The sequence below is a fragment of the Strigops habroptila genome, chromosome 3 (assembly GCF_004027225.2).
Source record: "Strigops habroptila isolate Jane chromosome 3, bStrHab1.2.pri, whole genome shotgun sequence".
NCBI lineage: Eukaryota > Metazoa > Chordata > Aves > Psittaciformes > Psittacidae > Strigops > Strigops habroptila.
This window is the reverse complement of record NC_044279.2, coordinates 18,096,374-18,122,030: the sequence shown is the minus strand read 5'-3', so window position 1 is coordinate 18,122,030 and position 25,657 is coordinate 18,096,374. Positions and strand designations below refer to the sequence as shown.

Genomic DNA, 25,657 nt, shown 5'->3' with positions numbered 1-25,657 from the left:
ATGTCACTTTATCAGGGTTAATTAACACAAAATAGTTTCTGTTTCTCTGACATTGGCCCTTTTTCGCTAATTAAACAGAAATGGAAAAAAGCAATTTAAATTTTCTTTTTCTTTTTCATTTTCATTTTCTTTTTTTTTTTTTTTTTTTAAGTAGGAGAGGAAATATGCTCTGTGTAGGAGACGATGTGGGTGTGTTCCGCAGATTCTGTAAGATTCACAGGGACCACTGTGGGAATTACAACATAGGCAGGAAAGCTATTGAAAGACAGTCTTGCAAGGTACAAGCATAAGATTTGCCCCAGCATTCATAGCTGTTTGTAAGGCTTAGCCACAGCTGTTCTCTACATACGATGATTAACTCTGTTCTTAAAGTGTGTTATCACTGTTAGACTCAATAGGTGCAAGAATATGTAAAATTGGTTTTGAATAATCTTGCTTAAGAAAAAAATGGTATTTCAAAAAGTTAAACTTTCATTTTAAAGTGAATCAATTACTTTTTCGTTTTGCATCCCAGGAGTAGTACTCTCTAATAAGATATGCTATTATGAGCAAATACTATTAATTCTGTCATTTCTTACTGAAATAATTAACATCGCTTGTTAGTAAGAACTGAATAGAATGTCTTATTTTCAGTGTCACATTGATATCTGTGCTGTGGTGGTGTCAGACAACAGAACTGAGCATTGGAATAGGTTGCCCAGAGAGGTTGTGGAGTCTCCTTTCCCAGAGACATTCAGAGACATTCAAGAGCCATCTGGACACAATCCTGAGTACTGTGCTTTAGGTGACCCTGCCTGAGCAGGGAGATTGGACTTGATGATCTCCAGTGACCCCTTCCAACCTCAAGCTTTCTATGATCCTGCGATTCTGTGAAACTATAAAATACTTCTATCTGAAAAAGAAAAACCTCGGTTGTAATAATTATCCCATTGGGCATCTAAAAGCCTAACTTATGATTTTGTTAGTTAAGGACAATTTATCGAAAACCAGACAGTTTGAGGTCAGTTTGACAGTGCATACTGCAACTATGTACACTTTGGTTATCTTATTTAGATGCCTCCAGTTAGAACACATAAATCACACCAAATGCTCTAAAAGCATATATCCTGATAGTCTTTGAGGAAAAAATACAATTGTTTTTATCATGTAAACGAAATTAAACCTCACCTTTTGGAAGGACCTATGTGTCTCCATTGACGATGGACAAGGCAAACTAGTTTCTGAAGTCATGTGACTGGTAGCTGCCTTATATAGATGAATATATCTCATTCTCACTAATTACTTTTTTGATACTTTAAAAAATGTGTTTCTTGGGGTTTTGTTTCTCTTGTTATTTTTTTACTTTTTTTTATAAACAACTGTATGCTTTGCAACTTCTAAAGATAAGATGATGTTTTCATCTTCCTAGAAAAAATTATTTCAAGCTAAGATATTAGCAGGAAAACAGCTGCTTTCCTCATTAGTACATTCGATGCTTAGCTTCTTTTCATTACAGAACAGAGAGAGGACACTTTGATCTAGATGTTTTAATCAGTGTTAAGTAGCACGAGGCCCTAATAATTTAAAAATAAGACAATCACAAAATAAAATGTATACCTAAAAAAATTATTTGATCAATACATCCTATTTTAACACATCAGTAGGAACGAAACACATTCAAATTGCTACTGATACATCATGAAACAATGTCATAAGAGTAATGAAAATGAGAAATATAGTGATATAATTTAAAAGTTTCTTTTGGATTCAAAAATTGAAAGTATTGAAATACTTCAATGGGAAAAATAAGTGAAAATTCCAAGTTTTAACAAATACGATTAGTTATTGCTCTGATAGATTGTTTATTTAACAGGCTCAGGAGAGTTTGCAATTATTCCTGAATCTTCTCCCTTTCCTTTTAAAAACTCCATAATGGCCCACTATCTGACTAAAAGGCATGAGGAGAGTTCACTTTTTTACAATATAGGCACTATCAATCAAGTCTTTAAGCTCTGATAAAGTGTGCTTAATTAATTGTGATACTGTCTCTTCATACTGACTTCTAAAACGCAAAACAGCTATATACATGGGTAATAGAAGACCTTTTCACCCTGGTTTTCAGTTTAAAGGTGTACTTATGTTGATACTTGATTACACTAGTGTTCTTATATAAATACTAGAGTGTCTGCTTATTCCACCAATAAGCTCTGTTCCTGGGAGTTTTTGCTCAAAATCTAGCACAGTGGTAAGTCAGAGCTCTGACAGCTGGAATGCTCTGGGCTGACTCCAGATGGAAAAAAAAAAAAAAATATTACCTGTATTTGCCAGAGGTGATCTTTCTCAAAGATGGACCAGGCACCCATGGCCAAGCACATACAAACAGCAGTGGTCCACTTTGCTATCGAAATTAACAAACAGGGTGACTTGAAAGTGATTCTATCATTCCTAGTAATGACACTGCTCTGCTCACTTGCAAGATGCAGTTGTCTGATAGGCCAAAACCACACAAACAGCTCTAAAATTTTGGAAAGAAATTATATGGATTGTAAGTAGACATAACTCAGAAGCTACAGATCTGTATTAGTGGCAACAAAGCGATAAATACATTTTGATTTAAAGCCTCACATATAGTTTGATTTGAAATTCTTGCCAAGATTTATCAAAAGCTGTCAATTGCCATTTGCTGTGCTAATTTGAGACATTAATGTACTTAAATATAAGTATATTTTTTTGTTTTTCTGCAATCCTGCAGATTCTCCTGAGACCATTAAAACTGGCTTATTTCCCAGACATCTCTGCAAAGGATATTCTGCTCATAGAAAATGCAACATACAGTGTCCTCATGGGAAAAGTGTGGCAAAGCACTTCTGTTTGGCAAGTTTGTGAGTTAAGGGAAAGAAGTACTTCATTCTCAAGATAAGAAAGATAAACTGAACTCTTGGCTATGACCTTAAGGCTTATAAAATGACAAATAATTAAAATAAATGCTCTATGGACCTTTTGCCAAATAAATGTAATTAGTTCCACGTTGATTAAATTTCTGATAGTTAATATCTGTAATAAAAAGCTTTTGATTTATGACTGTTCAACTGTATGACCAAAGACTGTAGATCTCTCAATTCAATTCCTACCACAAATAAGGCATATGGTCTGTTGTAATATCTAAAACGTCAGCTAATGGCCATACTTTACCTTAAACATAGTTCATAGCTATCACCTATAAATGAAAGTTATTCACTGGGCTTCTGAAGAGGGAATAAGGGGTACGCTTCTGTAACACTAAATCATAGAAAGAGGTAAGGGGCCTAAGGAGATGTTTAGGTGCAGTATCTGGAAACAGTAAGGCTGTTAGCACAGCAGTTATTCTTTTACTTTATTACATCAGAGAAGCACTTAGCTGATTTGTGTGAGTTTGCAGGTTCTGGTTAGTACTTCTTAGGTGGATGTCTTACAGTGCAATGTCAACCTGTTCACAGCTCCAAGTCTATTTTTAATCAGATGATGTGTAAAGAACTATTCAAGTATTTTCTTCTTTTTCATTTCTTAAGGTTCCCTTCAAAAGAACATCCTCTCTTCTAGGTTGCAGTATTATGTTCTCCCTCCTCCTTACAATGTTCCTGTGGTATGCACAGTGATACACCTAAACCAAGAAAGGTTTAGTGTTTGTCCTCCCTTACTTTAACTGCAGACTAGAGACAAAGAAGTTTTCAATTCCTACACTGAAAAGAGAATAGAGCACGAGCTTCTTTGCTTCATCAGTAATCATTTTTAGTTAGGTCTAACCACTAAGCCCAAGGGTTCGATTCATTAATCCCAGCATGCCATGTGAAGATGTCTCAGCATACTGAACGCTGATGGATCTGATCAGGCTCCAGTGATCATGGGTGCTTGCCTACTTTTCTTCACCAGGAACAGCTCCTAGTAGCAAAGCCAGGTGGTAGCTGTGGCAAGTGCCTGACACAGGAATAAATTGCAGAAGACCAGCCACTTCCTTGAAGAGAATCAGTCTTCTACAATCTTCTGCCTTATGTGTACTATGTGACAGAAGTCTGGAAAAGGAGAGGTAGAGCAGAATACCTGACTTCTGACAAATTGACTTGATAGAAGTTTGGACAGCCCCAATCCCCAGAGGTTCCCAGAACTATTAGTCCCCAGGCACTTAGCCTGCAAAATGACATTCAGACTCCATGAAACCTCCTGAGGGATTGGATTCTGGTATTGTTATAAAAAGGTGGCTGGTGCATTCTTCCCCTGCTCTGGTTTTTGAGGAAATTACCTTTGTATTCAGTGCTTTGTTCAGAAGCCTGGAGTACCAATACGCACCGGATCAGCCTCGGTTCAGACTTAAGCAAGGGAATATGCACTTAGTGGATATCAAATGCACGTAGCTACAAGACAGGTGCTGAATTGGTCAGTTTTGCCACAGTAACCACACCTCTGGGTGTGTGCAGAAGTAAAATGATATGCCTGTAAGCAACTGCATGCAAATGATATGCCTGTACTGCCTGTAAGGGAAAAATAGGTTGTTCATAAAATTATAAAGCCCAAAGATACTAGGCAGGATATTTGTTGAAAACAGTCTTGGATTTCAGCCTTATCAATAAACCAGGAACAGCATATACAGAAATACATTGCACTAGAGAATTCAAGTAGAGCATGGTTCCGTTCAAGAAAGCCTATTTCCCCTTGTGGTCTCTCTGATAATCTGTTTCCATCAACATTTGTGCCTTAATCACCACACCAAATCTATTGAAAACCATTTTTAAATACACATTCTTGACCTCACTGTTAGAAAGCACTTACCTCTGTATTGACTACGGGCTATAGTCCTCAGGAATTATGAAAAGGAAGTCAAGAGTGAATAAAGCTCCCAAATTGCTTTTGAAAAGGATCCAGAGCATTTTGAACACTGTAGCATAACAGAATATTTACCCAGTAAATATCACTCAAGTGCCTTCCAGTGTAAATATGACAAATACAGCATCACAAGATTCAAGAGGAATGTCTACTTTAGGAGCAAGGAATGCTGACAGGTTTTGCACATGATGAGCGACCAGATACCCTATTGCATGTCTTCACTCTCAACATTCACCAGTCTCACCCTTCACCTTGTCTTTAAAGGATGTCTCCTCAAAAGATGTTTCACACTAAGAAAAAATACATAAGGAGACCTAGTTTTCTTAATGAAGTTAACTTGAATTGGAATTGCTGAAGCACACAGAGAGTGGAAATTGGCAAAGCCATTTTTGCAGATGTTTTTCATACCAAAGCTACACTGTAGGCATGCAGGACTGACTGGAATGTCTAAGGTCAGACCAGCTCTCAAAGAGCTCAACCAGATGCTCTCAACAAGTTCTATAAGATGTTCTGGAGATGCTAAGACGAGACAAAAAATGACAAACTTTATAAATGTATCATATCCTCTGAGGACTGCATTTGTGACTCACTAAAGCATACTCTGTCTTATCGCTAGAATGATCCTGCTGTTTGTTCAATCTAATAACCCTGTATTACCGTTAGTAATAAAAAAGGAGTAATCGAAAATACAAGAGAAAGGGACTGTGAAAAAAGGTGCTGGCAGCTCCTCATGGTGATGTTGTTGTCTTTTAAAACAACTACATTTTAAAATTCCCCCAACATTTACTTCTTTCCCTTGGACTGGGTGTAGCATCTTCAGTTTTTAAACTGGTCAAGATAGCACACGATATGTGCTACTCCTGTATATAACCGCAAGCTGTCTCATGTCTCAGCTCCAAACACAAGGAGGCATAAATGGATGCCTTTTATCACATCTTACCTGTAACAAGCACACAAAAATGGGTGGGAAGACTGGAGTTTCAGCTCCATCTTCTTCGCATCAACTGACAGTGGGCTATACTACACAAAAGGAGGTGAGTATTTTCTGCTCCATAACAGTTGCCTTCAGTAAAGTACTGTCTGTCTGTGGTGCATCCCAGGGACCTGAGAAGGAGTTTGTACATGGCACAGTGCCTCTTTATAGCACCTTCCAGCTTCATATAGCCTTCCCTGTCACCAAGGTCTATCTCATATTAAGATGCAGCCAACAACCCATTCATTTCTAAAGCTAATTTGGGGCCCAGTATTGCCCACCAGTTTAATGCTCATGAAATGAATGAAAGATTCCCACTCAATAGGACAGACAAGAGGTGACTGAGAGAACCTATGACCCTGAATAGCACCCTCACTCCAGCCACTGCATCAGCATATAGCAACTTCATGCCCTTGTTCTGATCCTAGGGAAGTAAATGGAAATCATATAACTCCTCATGAAAAATTAAAGGTATAAAAGGTGCATGACTGACTGACCACTAAGACAAGTTTAAAAAAAAAAAAAAAGGAAAAAGCTGAAACCTAAAACCTTTTCTCCTGCCCTTCCTCCTAGTTTCAGAGTCACATCCATTCATTTACTTTTTCTCTTGGAAATAAGGAAGGTGAAATTTAAGGCATTTTTGCTGTGAGTAGCTATCAAGGGCAGCAGATGTACCAAAAATTTCTCTGTGGTTTTGAACAGCACTTCCTCCATGGTAAGACTGCTTTTATGATTCATGTTTTATAAAAATAAAAACACCACAGCCCCCCCCCCCCCCCCCCCCAGCATGTCTGGTGAAATTTAATTTTGCTAAAATATCTTATTTAATAAAAAAGGAAAGTAAAAATATTCCATAAGCAGACATGTCTTGCTATCAGAAACAAAGAGAAGTCCTACAGGTTATATGGTATACGTATATTAAAAAAACCTGCCACACTGGCCTGGCTGTTTAATGGTAAAGGTTGCATACTACTTTGCAGAAGATTGTTTATTTTCTCTTCTATGATTTTCATTTTAAAGCAATGCAGGTGTTTGACCAAATCTTCTGAGGACATGGAGATATCCAGTAGAAACCAAGTATCTGTAAGCAAATGTAGACTGCCTTTAAGGGAATCCCATTCCAACTTCCTCAAACACACCTCTCATGGTTACCACATGCTGATTGAAATTTAAGTAGAATAAATGAGGGGCAAAATGGAAGGTGGAGTGGCAGGCTGTCCTGTGTTAAATAAAGAAGATTTTATTTGGAGATGAAATCTTGCTACACACCTCAAGTTAAAGCATGAGTCCCTTAGCATATGGGATCTTTAAATGTGTACTTGGAGGAAAAAAAAAAAAAAGAAAACCAAACAAACTGTACATAGCTGTTAAATTAGAATATTAAGAAGTTTTAACATTCATTCTACTAATAAGCTGTAGGAAGGCTCTACAGAGGGATCTGGACAGGCTAGATTGATGGGATGAAGCCAATGGTATGAGGTTCAACAAGGCTCAGTGCTGGGATCAGCACCTGGGTCACAAAACCCCTGTGCAATGCTACAGGGTGGGGAAGAGTGGCTGGAAAGCTGCTCGGCAGAAAAGGGATCTGTGGGTGCTGACTGACGGCCGCTGAGCATGAGCCAGCTTGTGCCCAGGCAGCCAAGATCCTGGCCTGTATAAGCACTAGTGCAGCCAGCAGGGCCAGGGCAGTGATCATCCCCCTGTACTCAGCACTGGTGAGGCTACACCTCAAATACTGTGTTCAGTTCTGGGCCACTCACTACAAGGAAGACATTGAGGTGCTGGACAATGTCCAAAGAAGAGCAGTGAAGCTGGTGAGGGGTCTGGAGCACAAGTCTTATGAGGAATGGCTGAGGGAACTGGGGTTGTTTAGTCTGGGGAAGAGCAGGCTCGGGGCACCTTATCGCTCCCTGCAATAACCTGAAAGGGGGCTGTAGCAAGGTGGGTGTTGGTCTCTTCTCCCAAGTAACAAGTAACAGGACAAGAGGAGATGATCTCAAGTTGTACCAGGACAGGTTTAGATGGGATATTAGAAAATTTTTCTTTCCTGAAAGGGTTCTCAAGCACTGGAAGAGGCTGTCCAGGGAAGTGGTGGAGTCAGCATTCCTGGAGGTATTTAAAAGACATAAAAATTGGAGGCACCTAGGGACATGATTTAGTGGTGGACTTGGCAGTGCTAGGTTAACAGCTGGACTTGATGATCTTAAAGCTATTTTCCAGCCTAAATGATTCTCTGATTCCACCATTCTATGATCCCTGATGATCACTGGAATAGCCAGGGCTGAACTTACTTACACCTAATTAAAAAAAAAAAATCAGCCACACCTTCAGTTGCAGGCAGAAGTTAATGAGATGTCAAGACAACATGCCAGGAAGACATGGTTGTCCACTGATTCTTGTGTAAGTCAGGAGCTGCATTTATCATTAAAGTTGATTGAAAATTCAGGAAAAGTCTTCACAAAGATTCCCTTTTAAGCCCAGTTTCTTTGACAGATGTTCGTTTTACAAAATAAGCTTTCCAAATGTTCTCCTTATATAGCATCTTTTCCAAGCTTTTATGGTAGCTGAACTTTGGTTTCTTACACAAGCATCATCCCTTCCCATTCTTATTTTTTCTGGAAGAATAAAAAATCCCCAGTTGTGAGTAATATATCTAAAGAAAGTAGGTGACTCTCATTACTAGTGATGGTGTCACCTGGACATTGTTCAGGTACTTTGGAGAACACTTAGGAAACTTATAGCACATTTCCATTGCACTATGTACTCTTGACCTAAATAGAGAATTTCATTTTCCATTCAAAAGGCAGAATTTCTGAACTTTCTAAAATATTGGGACTATATACACACAAGGTATTCAAGTATAAGTGCAAAAATAATTATTTTAAATGAATAATTTATTTGGTGTGCCTGATGTTAAGAAAACATTGAAAATGATAAAAAAAGTCTAAAACAACTATCTTCACAAATCTAGCATTAGCATACAATCAATTCTTTCTTGTACATCAGTTGACTTCATCTCTCTTCATGTTTTCAGTCTTGTGCTTTGTCACACAAGTGGAACAGTGAGATAAATCAACCATTTATTTGCTTTATTGCATAAATCTCACAGCAATAAAATGGAATTGATCCCATACATAAAGAAATTTAAGATGGGTTTCAGTGAATCCTTGAGATGCTGTAAATTAATCATGCAACCTGATATTATATTTCCTCAGGGGAAATATATTTTAATAGATCTTTTCTGAACATTTTCCTCCTTTAATATATTTATAAATGTTGCTACTATTCTTATTTTTTCTAAGATGATTAAGCCATTATTTTTCCCTTGTGTCACGTGTTGCAAAACAAATCAAGAAAATTTCTTCATTACTTAGAAAAATATGCAACAAAATCACAGGGAAATTTAAAATAAAAGCAGAAATATAACTTTTGCAACTATTAATATATTCCTAACCTTTGTTTAAATCAAAATAGATGACACTGCAAGAGGATCCATAAAAATGGAAAGCCATACCATTATGTATCATGTAATACTATCCTGAGGTAAGTTTTAAAGGAATGACAATTGAGCTAGTCAACTCATCCTTTGCATCTAATTGATACTGTCCATAATATAGTACATTAAACCACTAAAAATATATTTCATTAATTTCAAAGCTGCTTGATTTATAATATTAAAGATTATAGTTTAAATTCCCATTGGGAAAGTACAGATTAATGATTTTATGTGCACAGATGTAATTTAAATAGGATTGCTACTAACTCACAAATAGCTACTGTATGAATATTGTTGTGCAAATTCTTTCCACTGTCATGTCTCTCTTTTGCAGAGGCCTGAACTGTGAAAGTGCAGTCTCTGCTTGCTCTTGAAATCCTCTACTAAATCTGTCCAGTATCTACTGATTTGTGCAAATCATGACAATTCTGTTCTAAGACAGTTATCACTGTCTGAGATATCAGAAGCAAAGCATGAACATTTTTGTATTAGTCCCCACAGTGGAAATGAACATTAACAAAAAGTAGAGATCTACGTTAAACTATGACAATGAAGATGAAATCTCCTTCCCTATCCTCAATCAAACCTGAGTAGTTTATTATGAAAATACAGGATTAAACCACCTGAAACCAGTGACATCCATTCCTTTGATAATCCAATAGTATGTGATGGTTTTAGTTTGTTCTAAGACTATTACTTCTAGAGTGACAACTGTCACATCTGTGTGGTTCCTAACCTTCAACTCTTAAAAAAAAAAATCTGATGTACTTTTCTTACTATTATTATTACTTTCCTCTCTGGTGATCAGCTGGCTGGTGAATCCAGGCTGAAAAACCCCACTGGCAGACAATCAAATTCATTGTGAAGCTGATTCACCATAAAGCGGTCTATGTGAAAGGGAATCATGCATTTTTTTGGCATGGAAAAAGGCCAGCAAACTGTATCTGATTTAGAGTACAAACTCATGGTTGTCTGTGTACGGTCATATGGGTAGGGTAAAACCTAAATCATTTTTATGAGACAAACTTCTAACAGCATGGAAAATAACACTGAACTTTGCTACATAGGGTAGATGTTGACAGTAGTACACAAATATAAGGATCTGCATGGGATTCTGTAGCAAAAACATTTTATTTATGTTTCTATAATGTAGTTTGGTTCACTATTATTCAAAGGTAATCCAGTCAGATTAAGGGCATGGTAAATGTTTTTGGTAGTCTTGTTCTTTGTTACCATAATTTGAAGCGACCGACACTTCACCATCTTTAGATAAAAGAGGACACATATACAATGAACCAAAAGGATGAAAGAGGGTAATTGATTGCAATAGTAAAGTCAGTGCAAATCTGCTAACTCTTTTACTTTGATTACCAGACCTTCCAGATATAGAAGTAAAGGTGTGGTTTCATTAAACAATGCTAGCACAGCTATGTAGTTCACTCTTTAGCCTATTCCGTTCTTTCTTGCATCATACGCAGTTGCTTATTCATTTGTTTCAAATCTAATTATGGTGCAATCAAAGAAGAACTGGAAAAGCTCACTGATCTGATAGAAAATAAGCTCATTAAAAAAAGGGAAAAAACACTTTCTGTCAGACCAGTGAGCTCAACTGATTTATGCACACATTTGCTAGTTGCAAGAGGTGGACGTGAATTTCCACCCAGGCCTAGAAGAACCTCCTTTTCAGAGGCAATGCAAAGCTGTACTGAATTAGCTGCAATATTATAGCACTTCCTGAGAAAGATAAATACAAGGGTAATGACAGAGATGTAATATACTAGAAAAATTTAGTAATTACAAGTGGTTTATCTTGCAGCATTTACATGACCAAAGTAACGATTGCTTTCTATAGAGTCTTTGAACATACAGGACTCAAAGTAGACCCTTTCATCAGATCTTAGGATTCCTATATTGGAATTCGCCTTTCTAAGAACCATAAGCTTCAGCAGAAGGTCACTGTGTTTGAAACAATTATCATACAATTTCAAGTAATGCCATCTTCATGAAGACTGGGTTTCCCCTTTTCTCAGGAACCAGCCAGCTATTTCCAAACTACCCATGTATTTTACAATATAACCATTCATTAACTAAAAGTAACTTGACTTTACAAATGCTACATACCAGATGTTAACTGGTCTTTTTAACTTTTACTTATCTCCTTTCCTCTTTTCTTTATCTGACATACTAATTCCCACACATTTGGAATGGAAAGTTTTGGGGACAAGTAATATCTCATGTCGTATGTGCACAAGAGCTGAAATTATGGCTGCTAATAATTTTAGGTGATTTCTATATTAATCTGCATTGATTTTCTATATTAAGAGGAAATCTAATAGCTTGTATGAAGGTTCAAGAAGGTAATTTGTAATTTTAAAGACGATTCACAAGAGCCATCCATCATCTGTGAAACGTGTTCCAAATAAAGTTTAATGATGAAAAGAAGTATTGTCCTTCAGTCCCTTTCATTTAACAAGCTAAAAATGCTTCATTTTCATTGCCAGCACTGAAAACATTTTGATTTACAGTGGATAAAACAGGATAAAGTGTTTACAACTCATGCTGGACAATCATTCTTCAGAGACAGACTAAGCATATCCAGTTCCTGGCTAAAGAACTTTGAGTTTATTGTCTTATCAGAGGTCAAGCTTGTCAGCTATTGTTGAGATGGCTCAACCTGCACTGCACTGTCCACAGCACCTGGGATGAAGGGATTAGTGAACCACCTCTTTCCACTATGTGGATCAATAGACAGAATACTCTCACAGATGCCTCTGAAGTTCCCTTAGATTATGATTAATGTGTTCAAGATGTTTTCCTGTTGGCTTTTCAGTTCCCTCACTATAGTCTGAGCTAAAAAAAACGCATAGTTGCTTTGCTCTCAAGAAGCCTGATTTCCACGTTTTGATGGCTGCTATAGTTTTGCTGTTTGTGAACAGCATACTCCTGTCCAGAGAATTTGCTCAGTTTACATGACCAAGATATCTGGGTAAACACACCAGATGAATAGAGGCAGCAAAACGCAAGACACCATGGCTGATCAAGCATGAAAATGAACATATCTGCCCTTAATTAAAGAAGGCATCATGTTACCTTCCCGTCCAAAAGAGGCATTTCTGCTGGAAAGAACTCTTGTTCTTGACAAAGCAATACAGTTAAGAATATATCACATAGTCTTCCATGAGTTCACTCTTACTCAAGGAATTAACATTGTTAACTAAGAATATGAATGACCATTCTAATGCATCTTTTGATTTGCTCAGTGAGAAGAATATGGCAATATCAAACATAAGGTACTGGAAGGGATGCTTTTAAATCCAGTTAATCAGGTTACTATTCATACGTGTTACCATTTGGGTAGTAGTATGTGTACAGAAAGATGTACTGTCATCCTTCTACAGTCAACAGCTGCTCCAGCCATTGAGTTGGCTGCATTTGGAGCTCGGCTAAGGTGCCTCTATACAAATGCCCGTAGTATGGGGAACAAGCAAGAGGAATTAGAGATGTGTGCAAGGCTACGGGAATATGATGTCATTGGTATCACAGAAACATGGTGGGATGGCTCCTACGACTGGAGTGTCGGAATGGAAGGTTACAGGCTGTTTAGAAAAGACAGGCCAGGCAGACAGAGAGGGGGCGTTGCTATCTATGTCAGTGATAGGCTAGAGAGTATGGAACTCTGTCTGGGGACGGGTGATGAGGTAACAGAGTGTTTGTGGGTCAGGATCAAAGGGAAAACAGCAACAGGGGACATTACGGTGGGGATCTGTTACAGGCCGCCTGATCAAGAGGACTCTGTGGATGAAGCGCTCTACAGACAGATAGGAGCAGCCTCACGCTCGCAGGCCCTTGTCCTCATGGGGGACTTCAACTATCCTGACATCTGTTGGAGGGACGGTACGGCCCGGCACAAGCAATCCAGGAGGTTCCTCGATTGTGTGGAAGACAACTTCCTCTTTCAAGCAGTAGAGGAGCCGACGAGGAGAGGTGCCATGCTGGACCTTGTGCTCACCAACAGGGAGGGACTGGTTGGAAATGTAACGCTCCAGGGCAGCCTTGGCTCTAGTGATCACGAGATGGTTGAGTTTGAGATCCTCAGGACGGTGAGAAGAGCATGCAGCAAGCTCACTGCCCTGGACTTCAAGAAAGCAGACTTTGGCCTCTTCAGGAACCTCCTTAGTAAGGTTTCATGGGATACAGTCCTAGAGGGCAGGGGGGCCCAAGACTGCTGGTCGATATTCAAGGATCACCTGCTACGTGCTCAAGAGTGTTGCATCCCGACTAGAAGAAAGTGCAGCAGGAGGGCCAGGAGACCTCCATGGATGGACAAGGAGCTGCTGAGGAAACTTAGAGGGAAAAAAGAAGCTTATAGAAGGTGGAAGCAAGGACAGGCAGCCTGGGAAGAATACAGGAGCATTGCCCGGGAAGGTAGGGACCAGGTTAGGAAAGCTAAGGCCCAGCTAGAATTAAGTTTGGCAAGGGATATAAAAGATAACAGGAAAGGATTCTATAGATACGTAGCAAATAAAAGACAGACTAGGGACAATGTGGGCCCTCTCCAGAAGCTATCAGGAGAACTGGCTACCATGGATTTGGAGAAGGCTGAGGTTCTTAATGACTTCTTTGCCTCAGTCTTCACCAGCAAATGCTCTGACCACACCACGAAAGTCCTGGAAAGCAAATGCAGGGACTGTGAGAATGAATACCTAAGGCCCACTGTAGGAGAGGATCAGGTTCGAGACCAGCTTAAGAACCTGAACGTGCACAAGTCCATGGGACCTGACGAAATCCATCCACGGGTCCTGAAGGAGCTGGCGAATGAAGTTGCTAAGCCACTGTCCATCATATTCGAAAAATCCTGGCAGTCAGGTGAAGTTCCCGATGACTGGAAGAAGGGTAATATAACCCCCATTTTCAAGAAGGGGAAGGTGGAAGACCCAGGGAACTACAGACCAGTCAGTCTCACCTCTGTGCCTGGCAAAATCTTGGAACAGTTTCTCCTGGAAAACATGCTAAGGCACATGAAAAACAACGAGGTGGTTGGTGACAGCCAACATGGCTTCAGTAAGGGGAAATCCTGCCTGACCAATTTGGTGGCCTTCTATGATGGAGCCACAGAACTGATGGACAGGGGCAAGCAGTTGACGTCATCTACTTGGACTTGTGCAAAGCGTTTGACACTGTCCCGCATGACATCTTTGTCTCTAAATTGGAGAGACATCAATTTGATAGATGGACCACTTGGTGGATAAAAGACTGGCTCGATGGCCGCACGCAAAGAGTTGTGGTAAATGGCTCGATGTCCAGTTGGAAACCTGTAACCAGTGGTGTCACGGATCGGTGTTGGGACCGGTCCTGTTCAACATCTTTGTCGGCGACATGGACAGTGGGATTGAGTGCGCCCTCACCAAGTTTGCCGATGACACCAAGCTGTGTGGTTCGGTTGATATGCTGGAGGGAAGGGATGCCATCCAGAGGGACCTTGACACGCTTGTGAGGTGGGCCGATGCCAACCTTATGAAGTTTAACCAAGCCAAGTGTAAGGTCCTACACCTGGGTCGGGGCAATCCCAGGCACTGCTACAGGTTGTGCAGAGAAGAGATTCAGAGCAGCCCTGCAGAAAAGGACTTGGGGTGTTGGTTGATGAGAAGCTTAACATGAGCTGGCAGTGTGCACTTGCAGCCCAGAAAGCCAACCGTATCCTGGGTTGCATCAAAAGAAGCGTGACCAGCAGGTCAAAGGAGGTGATCCTGCCCCTCTACTCTGCTCTTGTGAGACCTCACTTGGAGTACTGCGTACAGTTGTGGTGTCCTCAACATAAAAAAGACATGGAGCTGTTGGAGCGAGTCCAGAGGAGGGCCACGAGGATGATAAGAGGGCTGGAGCATCTCCCGTATGAAGACAGGCTGAGAGAGTTGGGGCTGTTCAGCCTGGAGAAGAGAAGGCTGCGTGGAGACCTCATAGCAGCCTTCCAGTATCTGAAGGGGGTCTACAAGGATGCTGGGGAGGGACTCTTCCTTAGGGACTGTAGTGGTAGGACAAGGGGTAATGGGTTCAAACTTAAACAGGGGAAGTTTAGATTAGATATAAGGAAGAAGTTCTTTACAGTGAGAGTGGTGAAGCACTGGAATGGGTTGCCCAGGGAGGTTGTGGATGCTCCATCCCTGGCGGTGTTCAAGGCCAGGTTGGACAGAGCCTTGAGCCACGTGGTTTAGGGCAAGGTGTCCCTGCCCATGGCAGGGGGGTTGGAACTAGATGATCTTAAGGTCCTTTCCAACCCTTACGATTCTATGATTCTATGATTCTATGATTCTATATCACCTAAAGGTAGTAATTTTTGCCTGTTTATTGGAATACTTTACTTGCACCTTCTGCCAAAAATGCAAACTGTTTTCAAAAGAAACTTCAAACTATAAATTCTTCTGTAAAAGTTGACTTACTGACTTGAATTACTATGTAGCTAGTTTTTCTGCATTCAAGATCAACTGTATTTTCCTTCTATGACACAAAGCATTGTTCATTGACAAAGACATTGTTTTCAATTCAACAGCTGCTTCAGACTGTATAAATTTAGAAACCATTCGATGGTGCAAGACAGGATAAACTTCTGGAACGGCACATACCTTAAACTAATGCAATACATAGAGACACCAAATAAAATACCTGAAGAGCATTTGTGTTGACAGTGCCAGTTTAAGTAATCAAATCTTGCTGATGCAGCAAGACTGGAAAAATCTTGAGGGTTTTTTTTTTGTTCACTGTCAGATGTCTTGGTTTTAAATACTGTGACAATGCCGAAATCTCCATTCTTTTAGAAGCTGGCAGTTCTGAGCATGCTACATACTGTAGTACTGAAGTGACTGAAGCAAAGCCAAACATCGTATTTGTCATCATATTTCTGCATTTCCATTTTCTCCCCTGGCCCATCATTGGAACGATTTGTCCTTGTACTTTTCAGAAAATACACCCCTCAGAACAAGCTGCCAAGAAGACTGAAAGGCACATGCAACATGGTCATGATAGGTTGTAATCGGTGCTGTGGGTGTTAGCAATTACAATGGATGCCTTTGGTATTCCAACTCAGTGGTACTTTTCAAGATGATATTTGTACACATGGCTACTTGCAGTCTATACTGTACATCATCAATAAGGATTTTCTGTAAGGTTTACTAGGCATACTGACCAAGAAGGTATAATACTGCTTTATTAGTAGGCCTCTGGTATCATTCATTTCTGCATCATTTCACTACTGTTTTTTTCCTGTATTACATTCTGATGGCATTTTCAGGCTGAGGTGATATACTGATTTCTATGAGTTACCTATATCTACCATATACAGCACGTTACATCCCAACAGGAGCACTTAGGTTTCTTTAAAGTGACTTTAGAAGTATATATATAGGATTTAATGTGTATATCTAGATTTAGCATTTTAAGTGTTATCAAAGTAGTGTTTTTACCCTAGTGACAAGCATTTTCAATACCCCAGCATCCTTCTAGTTTGAGGGAGACATTTTATTATGCTATGTGCGCACACACAGTGTATGCTATAATCATGTTAGGAATTATAGAAGTGCTACCTTCCACATTTCCCGTATCCAATACAAAAGGACCTTTTACCAATCTGATGGTATGAGAGACTGTCACCTGTGACTCCCTATTCAGGCACCCCCTGGAGGAAGTGCTCTCTGCCTGCTCAGATTCTGAATCAGCAACCCTCAAGGAGTACCTCAAGAACAATCTAGTATATGGGTTCATCTACTACCCTCCCGACTCCCCTTAGAGGGCTTCCATGTTTTTCCCATAATGAAGCATGGGAGTCTCTGCTCTTGCATGGATTACAGGAAGCAGAAAGACTAAAAAGAACCAGCATTCCCTGCCTCTTAACCTGGAGCACTCTGAGCATCTGCAGCGGGCTCCCTAGTCCACCATAGTGTATCTACAATGGGGCACTATGAGCATCCTGTGATGCCATTCAGTCTCTGCAATACTCGAGCCACATTCCAGCATTCTGTAAATGCTGTCCTGAGGGACTTGCTTCATACCGATGCCTTCTTAGCTTGCTTCATAGGTATATCTGGATGACATCCTGGTATTCTGCACCTCTTCAGAGGTATGCATTGACAGCATCCAAGATGACTCTGTGCCAAACTGAAGAAGTGCTCCTTTCACCAGCAGAGGGTGGAGTTCCTGGGGTAACTGTGAGGGACATTTACTTGCACATAGACTACAAGGAGACATCAGAAGCTGGCAACCCTCTTGCAGCACAGGTGCAATGGTTTTCAGGATTTACTAGCCTCTAAGGATAGTTCATGAAGGGGATTTCTAGTACAGTGGCTGCTATAACAGCACCCACTTCAAAGAGGGCTCGATTTTCATGGGTGCCTAAAGCACAAGCAGCTTTTGAGAAAGTAAAATGGGTATCTGCTGGTCTTTTACTGTAGAAACAGATGCTCTAACCTGTAGCTTTTTCTCTGGGTAGCTCACCCTACTGAGAGGAATTATGCCTAAGATAACGAGCTCCTGGCAGTCAAAGTTGCCTTGAGGAGTGGCAGTACACCTGTGAAAGGGCAGAAGGACCGAAACTGGTGATGACCAACCACCACAACAGTATCGAAGGATGAAGTGCCTCTCTCCCCACTGTGCCCACTGGGTCTCCTTCTTTTTGTGCTTCCCCTTCACTTCCCTTTGGCACCTGAATACCCATCTTGCAGGTAATGCATGTTATGGACATGTGTGGCTGATTATGTCTGTATCTGTAACATCTGTACTTGTACCAAAAGGCCTCTGCAAAGACCACAGGGTGTCTTACAGCCACAGTAAGAAAGGCGGGCTGCAATGCCTTAGTGGTATCTTAAGGTGTCTCTCTAATTGAGCTATAGATGCAAACACCTATATTGTTCCTATACCTCTAATTGGAGCAAGCGGGTAGGAAAGATGGATCAACATTTCTATATCTATTTCTCTCCCCACCCCAGAGCATGGATGCAAAGGAGAAGGAAAGACTTCTCATTTTCATGCTGCAGGTCTTGGGTTAAAAAAATGGAGGCCCTGCTATTTGCATTGGCCCTTTGAGTAATGTGCTGTTATATCAAGGAACGACAGCCGTGGAGTCTTTTACAGATTTCCTCCAGCTGTGCTTGTCCCTAGCCAGAGATCTCCTTCGTACTGTTTCACAGCAGGTTTGATTTCTGAAATTTTATTATCTGTCACCACTATCCCAGTGCACATTAGGAACACATAAAGGAAGACTTGTCAAAATGTCTGCTGTGTCAGTGCCTGGCCCTCATACTTGGTTGGACAATTTCTTCTCTCCCTTACATGTGAGATACGCTGTTTAAAACAAAATTGTAAGCAGTATTTTATCTACATAATCAATGTATGTCTACCAAATTATGACTTTGAGATTTTCAGCATAAAATTTCTCACTTCCTCCAACAATTAAATAGAGAAAGTGTTTTCCACAGGATCTTTTTCGCTTTTTCTTGACCTCATGACATAATGTAAGAGATCTTTGCGCAACACGGTTTTTATCAAAGCTTCATCATTACTGAATCAAGTATCTTAATGATCCTTATACTTGATAATGAGCCTAAACCTTCTCTTTTCTTAGTTTTCTTAGCTTACACCCTTCATACTGTGTTGCTCTTTCTGACTTCATCAGACTATTTGTCCAATTGCAAGCTATCTAGCACATACTCCATTTATTGCAAAAGGTCTTGTCAGACTGTTAATACAGAGAAAAGTTAACTGTCAAAGAGGTTTTCAGGTGAATTTTCTTTGGATCAGTCTGTGATGTTTTGGAGCTTTGCACATTGGGATATCTCTTAAGAAAACATTAACCATTTCGACTGAACTACAATTTCTCTGAAAAGGTCATATACACTTAAAAGTAACAGCAAAATCTTGACAGTTGCACACAGAAGGTGTAAAGACACAATATGAAAACAACATTGTGGAAGAAATAAACTGTAAGTGAGTATGTAAAATAATGCAAATTTTAATAGCACCAGCTTTCTGTAATACAAACTGTGAGGTGCTATTAGCAAAACAGGCAAAGATAAAAAGAACAGTAATGTCATAAACACAGACAAAAAGCAGGAGATGATGTAAACAGAGTACTAAGAAAAGAGCATTGCCTTTTTTTGAAGCTTAGGTCATGATTTGTCTAGGAATATTGGTATAGAATACTGGACAATGCTGTGGTTGTGCCTAGTCATGTGTAAATTTGATTACTGCAATGACCATTTATGATTTCTGCCTTGCTAGCTTGACAGTGTCAGCTGTTAAGTGTACAGGTCCCGATTTACAGCACTGAGATTTTGACCACACAGCTTTGTTGCTGTCGTTCTTGCACCGCTCATCAGCAGCCTCCTGAGCTTTGGCTCTGCAGCATTTTGTACTGTAACATTTCAGGTTGACATTTCTTGCAAGGCACTTGATTCACTGCTCCCACAGACACTACACCTGATCTTCCTCCACGGGCAGAGTCTTTCACGGTGCTATTTCCCTGCACCAGCCCTTTCTGTTTTACCAATTGCTTCTCATTATGCCCTTTTGACAGCTGGTAGGATGCTAGGGATACCAGTCACTGTCAGCTGAACCACCAAACCTTGTTTCCAACTCATAGGAGATCAGGTGAAATTCAAAAAAAGCTTTATACTTCTCTGAATGCAGGAACTGTAATTTTACTCAGTCCTTAAAAGGTCCTTGCAGGTTTCAAAACTCTGTAAGCCTTTCATCTCCCACGTGAATCCACATATCAAGATACATTCTGACATGTAAGAATAATTTTCAACTTTTGTAGAAGTGGATTTATTAGACATGCATGTGTAGAAAGATACTTGACATGCATTGTCTGTAGTAATTTTTCATACAGAGCTCTCTTGGATTCTAATGTAGAAATACATACCATCCTGCAAGTTACACAGCCCTATTAGACTGAACAGAAAATATTTAGGCCTAGGAGTCAGTTTCAACAGAGACTTTGAGGTCTGGGTCAGAGAGCTTGATTTAAGTACCATCTGTATCTCCGCTGTCTCCAGACACACCATAGGACATTTTTCCTTCTTTCTCCAAGGATTGAATGACCTTCCGTCTGACAGTCATTTGAGTGATTCTCTTAATATTTTAAAGTTAAATGCAAAACATTTCTCAGAGTTATTTCCCACTTGATACTATACACATGGCTACATCTGTTATTCTTTCCTCGTATTGCCCCCTGGTACTTGAAGGACAGATGATAAATCTGGGATAGGTTGTATCTGGCTTTGCACGGGCTTGCAGTGAATCAAACAAAAGGGTATAAGGAGCTCTTCCTGCTTCCTTGAGCATCCAGGCAAGGGGCAGACACAAGAGACAATCTCAGCCCTGATTCAGTAGAGCTCTGATGTGCACAATTGGTGTATTTAATATTTATAGAAGCACGGAGTGCCAAAAAAGGAACTAAGGCCGTGGTCTTCTGATTGGGTCAGCAGTGGAGTTAGGTGATATTTTTTTATGAATTTCACTCACAAATACAAACCAGAAGAGACCAAAAATACTAACAAATGTTGTTTGGATTTCTTGATTAGATTTACAGCACACTTCAAAAACAAATCCAAAAACCAAAGTAAAATATTTCCCTGTCCCCTCAAAAAAAAAAAAAAAAAAGGACAATGACAATAAAATTAAATAATCTGTTTCAGTTGACTCCTACCTCTTACCCATTATAGGCAATGAGAAGGCCCAATGCTCAAGGAATGCAAATAAATTGTACCCTTTAAAAAGAGCAAAGGAATACAGGGTCCATCAGACTCCTGAATATAACAATTTCATCCCCTTCATACAGCAATTGCACCAATCACACTATACATTAGAATTGGTTATGCTGTCTTAGCTTACTTGAGTCTATTTCAAAGGCTACCTCTATTGACAATCAGAAACCTTTTAATCTTAAGATCACAGTTGTCCATTGCTACTATTATCATTCAATTGCTCTTCTACCTGCATTGTCCTTAAACCAGTTCATTCTCTCCGGTGTTTATTTTCTTGCCTATGTTGCAATCATATAGCCTCACAGACTTCAGTTCTCTAGACCGAAGCACAAAGCCTATTCTTTTCAAAAAAGAAAAGAAAAAAAAGTTTATTTTATGAAAGTATTTATTTTTGTGATTATTATGGTAACCCTTTTCTTTACATGTTCCAGTTTGAAATAACCTTGAATGGTGAGTACAGCTAACCATGGCATCTAGATGAAGTTTCATTTGTGTCTTGCACAATGGCATTAGTGCTTTTTTTTAACTCCAGGATATGCTTCTATTGGTGCTTGCTAGGGTAAGTAATATTTACCTTATCACAGTAACTCATATTTGTTGGAAGGCTTAATGCAGAAGTGATGGAGTTAATAACAAAAAAAGCATATGAACAGAGTATACTCCTGTGGAATTGAAGGAAATTGTTATAATAAGACCTAACTTTGGGCTAAAGGAGAATACAAATAAAGACAAGTGTAGTTGCTAAGCTTTTGGGTCAGATAAGCTAGATTAAAATAATATTTGGTTTAGCCTTGGGAAAACAAAAGTAGCAAATTGGGAATAAAGAGTTGTTATTGCAGTTAGAAACAGATAAATATAAATAAGACTAGCTAAGTAGTTTAAACCAAATAACCACGGATGGAAACAATACCGCATTATAACTATGAGGTTCTAATTGAATGGGAGGGTTTAGGCATTTTTAAGTTCTTTGCTGAGTGTCTCCCGATATGCTGTTGGCATGATTAGCCACCGCTGTTTCTAATGAAGATGTAGTGTCCATTATCCAGTTCACCTTCACTTCTCAAATAGAACAATTTGAATACATAAAGCTTCCTATTTGGGACACTGAAACTTAGAGCCATACTACCACCACTCTTCAACATTACTCATAATGAAAACACAAATTAATTTAATTTGATGGCAACAGTTGTACTACTTTTAATGTCCTTAGCAATCTTGGGTTTTTTTTCCTTTTTCCTTCTTTAGTTTTGTGTTTGCATTGACAATAATTACATTGGCAAGTCTAATGTCCCATAAAAGTTTCGTTTCCATTTGTCTTCTGGAAATTCTCATCTTATTCTACAAGACGTAAGGTTTTACGTCCTTTGCAGTTTCCCTGTTTAATCCTAATGTCTCATTCATATTGGTTATTTGTCCAGTTTTGAGCTGTTCCGCAACATCTTCTAGCTTTCTGTTTAGGATATATGCTCAAGAACATTTTTGGACATGCAAGACAAAGGACTTCCAGGCCTCCCTCACATTCAAGTGAAATGCTAATCTGAGCTCCATTGCCTGTAAAAGTAACTAATTACTTTTCTCTACCTTAGCTTGCCTATTCAAAACTGGTATCTTTCATTATACTCTTCCCTTTAATTAAAACTCAATTACCTAATGATCATGCAATCCAAGCCTATTTTCTACAACTGACATTTTGTCTAATGTCCTCACTACTTAAAAAAACAAGTTTAAATCAACCTTGTTGGTTCATTGGTGAAGAAACCTGATCACATTCTGACTGAACTCGTTCTTTATGAGTAGCTTTTGGTCAGATGCTCTAGCCAGGACATGAATTAACTCTGCTTGCACACCATTTTCCCAAGGTACACGTTGACAAGATTTTGCATATTCAGTCTTCAAATTGTGGTGACATAAAACTCTTTCATTGCAGGTAAGCTTCTTCAAGGCATTCACCTCACTGAGAGCCAAGGTTCTTGAATGCTCCAGGGTATTGCCTTGGATATTCATAGTAGTACTGGTGGGGCTCTACCTACAGTATTCCCTCACAACCAGGTGCAGTTTCATTTCTATTGTATTTTGCTTCTTTAATTTTACACACTGCAAAGCAAGAATGTTCTCCCCATTGCTTTTATCTTTTTTTTTTTCCTTTTTCTCACTCAGACAATGAAAAGCCATATTCTGGAATAAATTATGAAATACAAGCCTGAGTTTTAAACCATAGAGACTATGGATGTAATCAACATATACATGCTTTACCAGCTTTTTACTAGACATGCAGCAACAAAGTGATTTCAAAGCCGTTTCCAATTCTCTCACATGGATGATGAAGCAGGGCACTGAGGAAAAAGGTATGTGCAAGATGCAGAAGGAGTGGCAATAATATATTTGACTTACTTATTTTATAGTAGGCTTACACAAAGGAGGTCCTCTAGAATTAACTGAACAAATGCTATGCTCTTTTGCATCGCTCTGTAATCTGAAAGGAAGATTTCTGTGTGATGCTCTTTCTCTGAGGGCTTTGGGCTTTCATCTACGTAATTTTTATTTTGAAACCATGACTTTCTTTTCAAAACATTCAGTCAGACTTGGGGAAGATCCCATTATTGTTCCATGGACTGTGTGGCTTCACATATTGGTACTGAATGAAAGACTCAATGCATTTTATCAGTATGAGCACATCAGTACATTTTAAGACAACATTGGGAGGTTATACCACAACCTTTGTAGGGGATTCTGGCAAAACACTACTAATGTTATGAAGTATTCAAAACAGATTAAGATCACATAGCCAAACACTACCTTTTGCACAGAGTGCTAACCCTTTCACTACCATGGATGCCTCTACTGCAACTGAAAAAAATCATTTAAGTACATACTTAGTGTGGTAGGTTGAGCTTGGCTGGACGCCAGGTGCCCACCAAAGCTGTTTTATCACTGCCCTCCTCAACTGGACTTGAAAGAGAAAATATAATGAAAGGCTCATGGGTCAAGATAAAGACAGGGAGAGACCACTAACCAGTTACCGTCACATGCACTTGAGAAAACTAGTTTTATTTATTACCAATCAAATAAGAGCAGAATAATGAGAAATAAAATCAAAGCTTAAAAAAAAAAACCCCACCTTCCCCCCACCTCTCCCTTCCTCCCAAGCTCAACTTTACTTCCAAGTTCTCTACCTCCTCCCCCCAAGAGGCACAGGGGGATGGGCAACAGGGATTGTGGTCAGTTCATCATATGTTGTCTCCACTGCTCCTTCCTCCTCAGGTGAGGACTCCTCACACTCTTCCCCTGCTCCAGCGTGGGGTCCCCCCCACAGCACAGTCCTCTCTGAACTTCTCCAACATGAATCCTTCCCATGGGCTGCAGTTTGTGAACTGCTCCAGCGTGGGCCCCTTCCATGGGTGCAGTCCTTCAGGAACAGACTGCTCCAGCGTGGATCCCCCGCGGGGTCACAAGTCCTGCAGCAAACCTGCTCCGGTGTGGGCTCCTCTCTCCATGGGGCCACAGCCCCTGCCAGGAGACTGCTCCAGCATGGGCTTCCCATGGGGTCATAGCCTCCTTTGAGCATCCTCCTGCTCTGGCATGGGGTCCTCCACCTGGGCTGCAGGTGGAGATCTGCTCCACCATGGACCTGCACGGGCTGCAGGGGCACGGCCTGCCTTACCATGGTCTGCACCACGGGCTGCAGGGGAATCTCTGCTCCGGCGTGTGGAGCACCTCCTCCCTCCTTCTGCACTGACCTTGGCGTCTGCAAAGCTGTTTCACATATTTTCACTTCTTTCTCTGGCTGCAACTGCTCCTGTGCAGTAATTTTTTCCCCTTCTTAAATACATTATATCAGAGGTGCTACAACCATCGCTGATGGGTTCGGCCTTGGCCAGTAGTGGGTCCGTCGTGGAGCTGGCTGGCATTGGCTCTGTTGGACACAGGGGAAGCTTCTAGCAGTTTCTCACAGAAGCCATCCCTGCAGCCCCCCTGCTGCCAAAACCTTGCCCAATATACTTTTTCTGTCAATATGCATGTGCCAGTCTGAAAGCAGGGCAGTGAATAACATTTCCACAAATTAACTGGAGGTAACTGTTCTCTGGGGGCATTGCTTCAATATTGCTGCATTTCTTTTCACCCTTCATGTTGGGGTCCTGATTTACACTTGCGTAATTCCAGTGTAGCACTCAGCCTCTGTAACGAGACTGCAGTATGAGTAAAAACACTTCAAAACAGATTTTTATCTTCCTGTAAATTAGCACTTCTGCAAGAATGTCAAATGGTCCTCCTAAACACATGAACTGGCCATGTCTGAAAATTAACCTTCTAGTCATTGCTCCAGCCCACATGGCATTTGACAAGTGCTACGACACTCAGGAAAGACCATGTTAATTATCACATGACTAGTATTTATATCTCTATTTCTTGAAACGCTATTCAGTCATTAAAGATAGTGAAAAATGGCACTATCCAGAATGAATATGAAATGAATATTCATAATACAGCTAATTGTCACTGACATCTCAAATTTCATTATAATTTCTGTTTTGCTTAGCACTTTCTCACACTTGCAATAAACCCATCACTGTGCTATTTAATTACTGACTGCAACAGAAG

General features: G+C 40.0%; 1 protein-coding gene across 6 annotated transcripts in view; it reads right to left on the bottom strand.

Annotated features, from left to right (window-relative positions):
* TAFA5 (TAFA chemokine like family member 5) overlaps positions 1 to 25,657 on the bottom strand; it is a 426,817-nt gene that overhangs the window by 11,737 nt on the left and 389,423 nt on the right. The window contains exon 4 of one of the 6 annotated variants that reach the window (XM_030480316.1): positions 25,134 to 25,234. The exons of the other annotated variants lie outside the window; for them this stretch is intronic. Coding sequence (XP_030336176.1) covers positions 25,175 to 25,234 — 60 coding nt within the window. The 3' untranslated portion in view covers positions 25,134 to 25,174. Of the gene's footprint in view, positions 1 to 25,133; positions 25,235 to 25,657 lie in introns of those variants that run through there. 6 annotated transcript variants of the gene reach the window in all.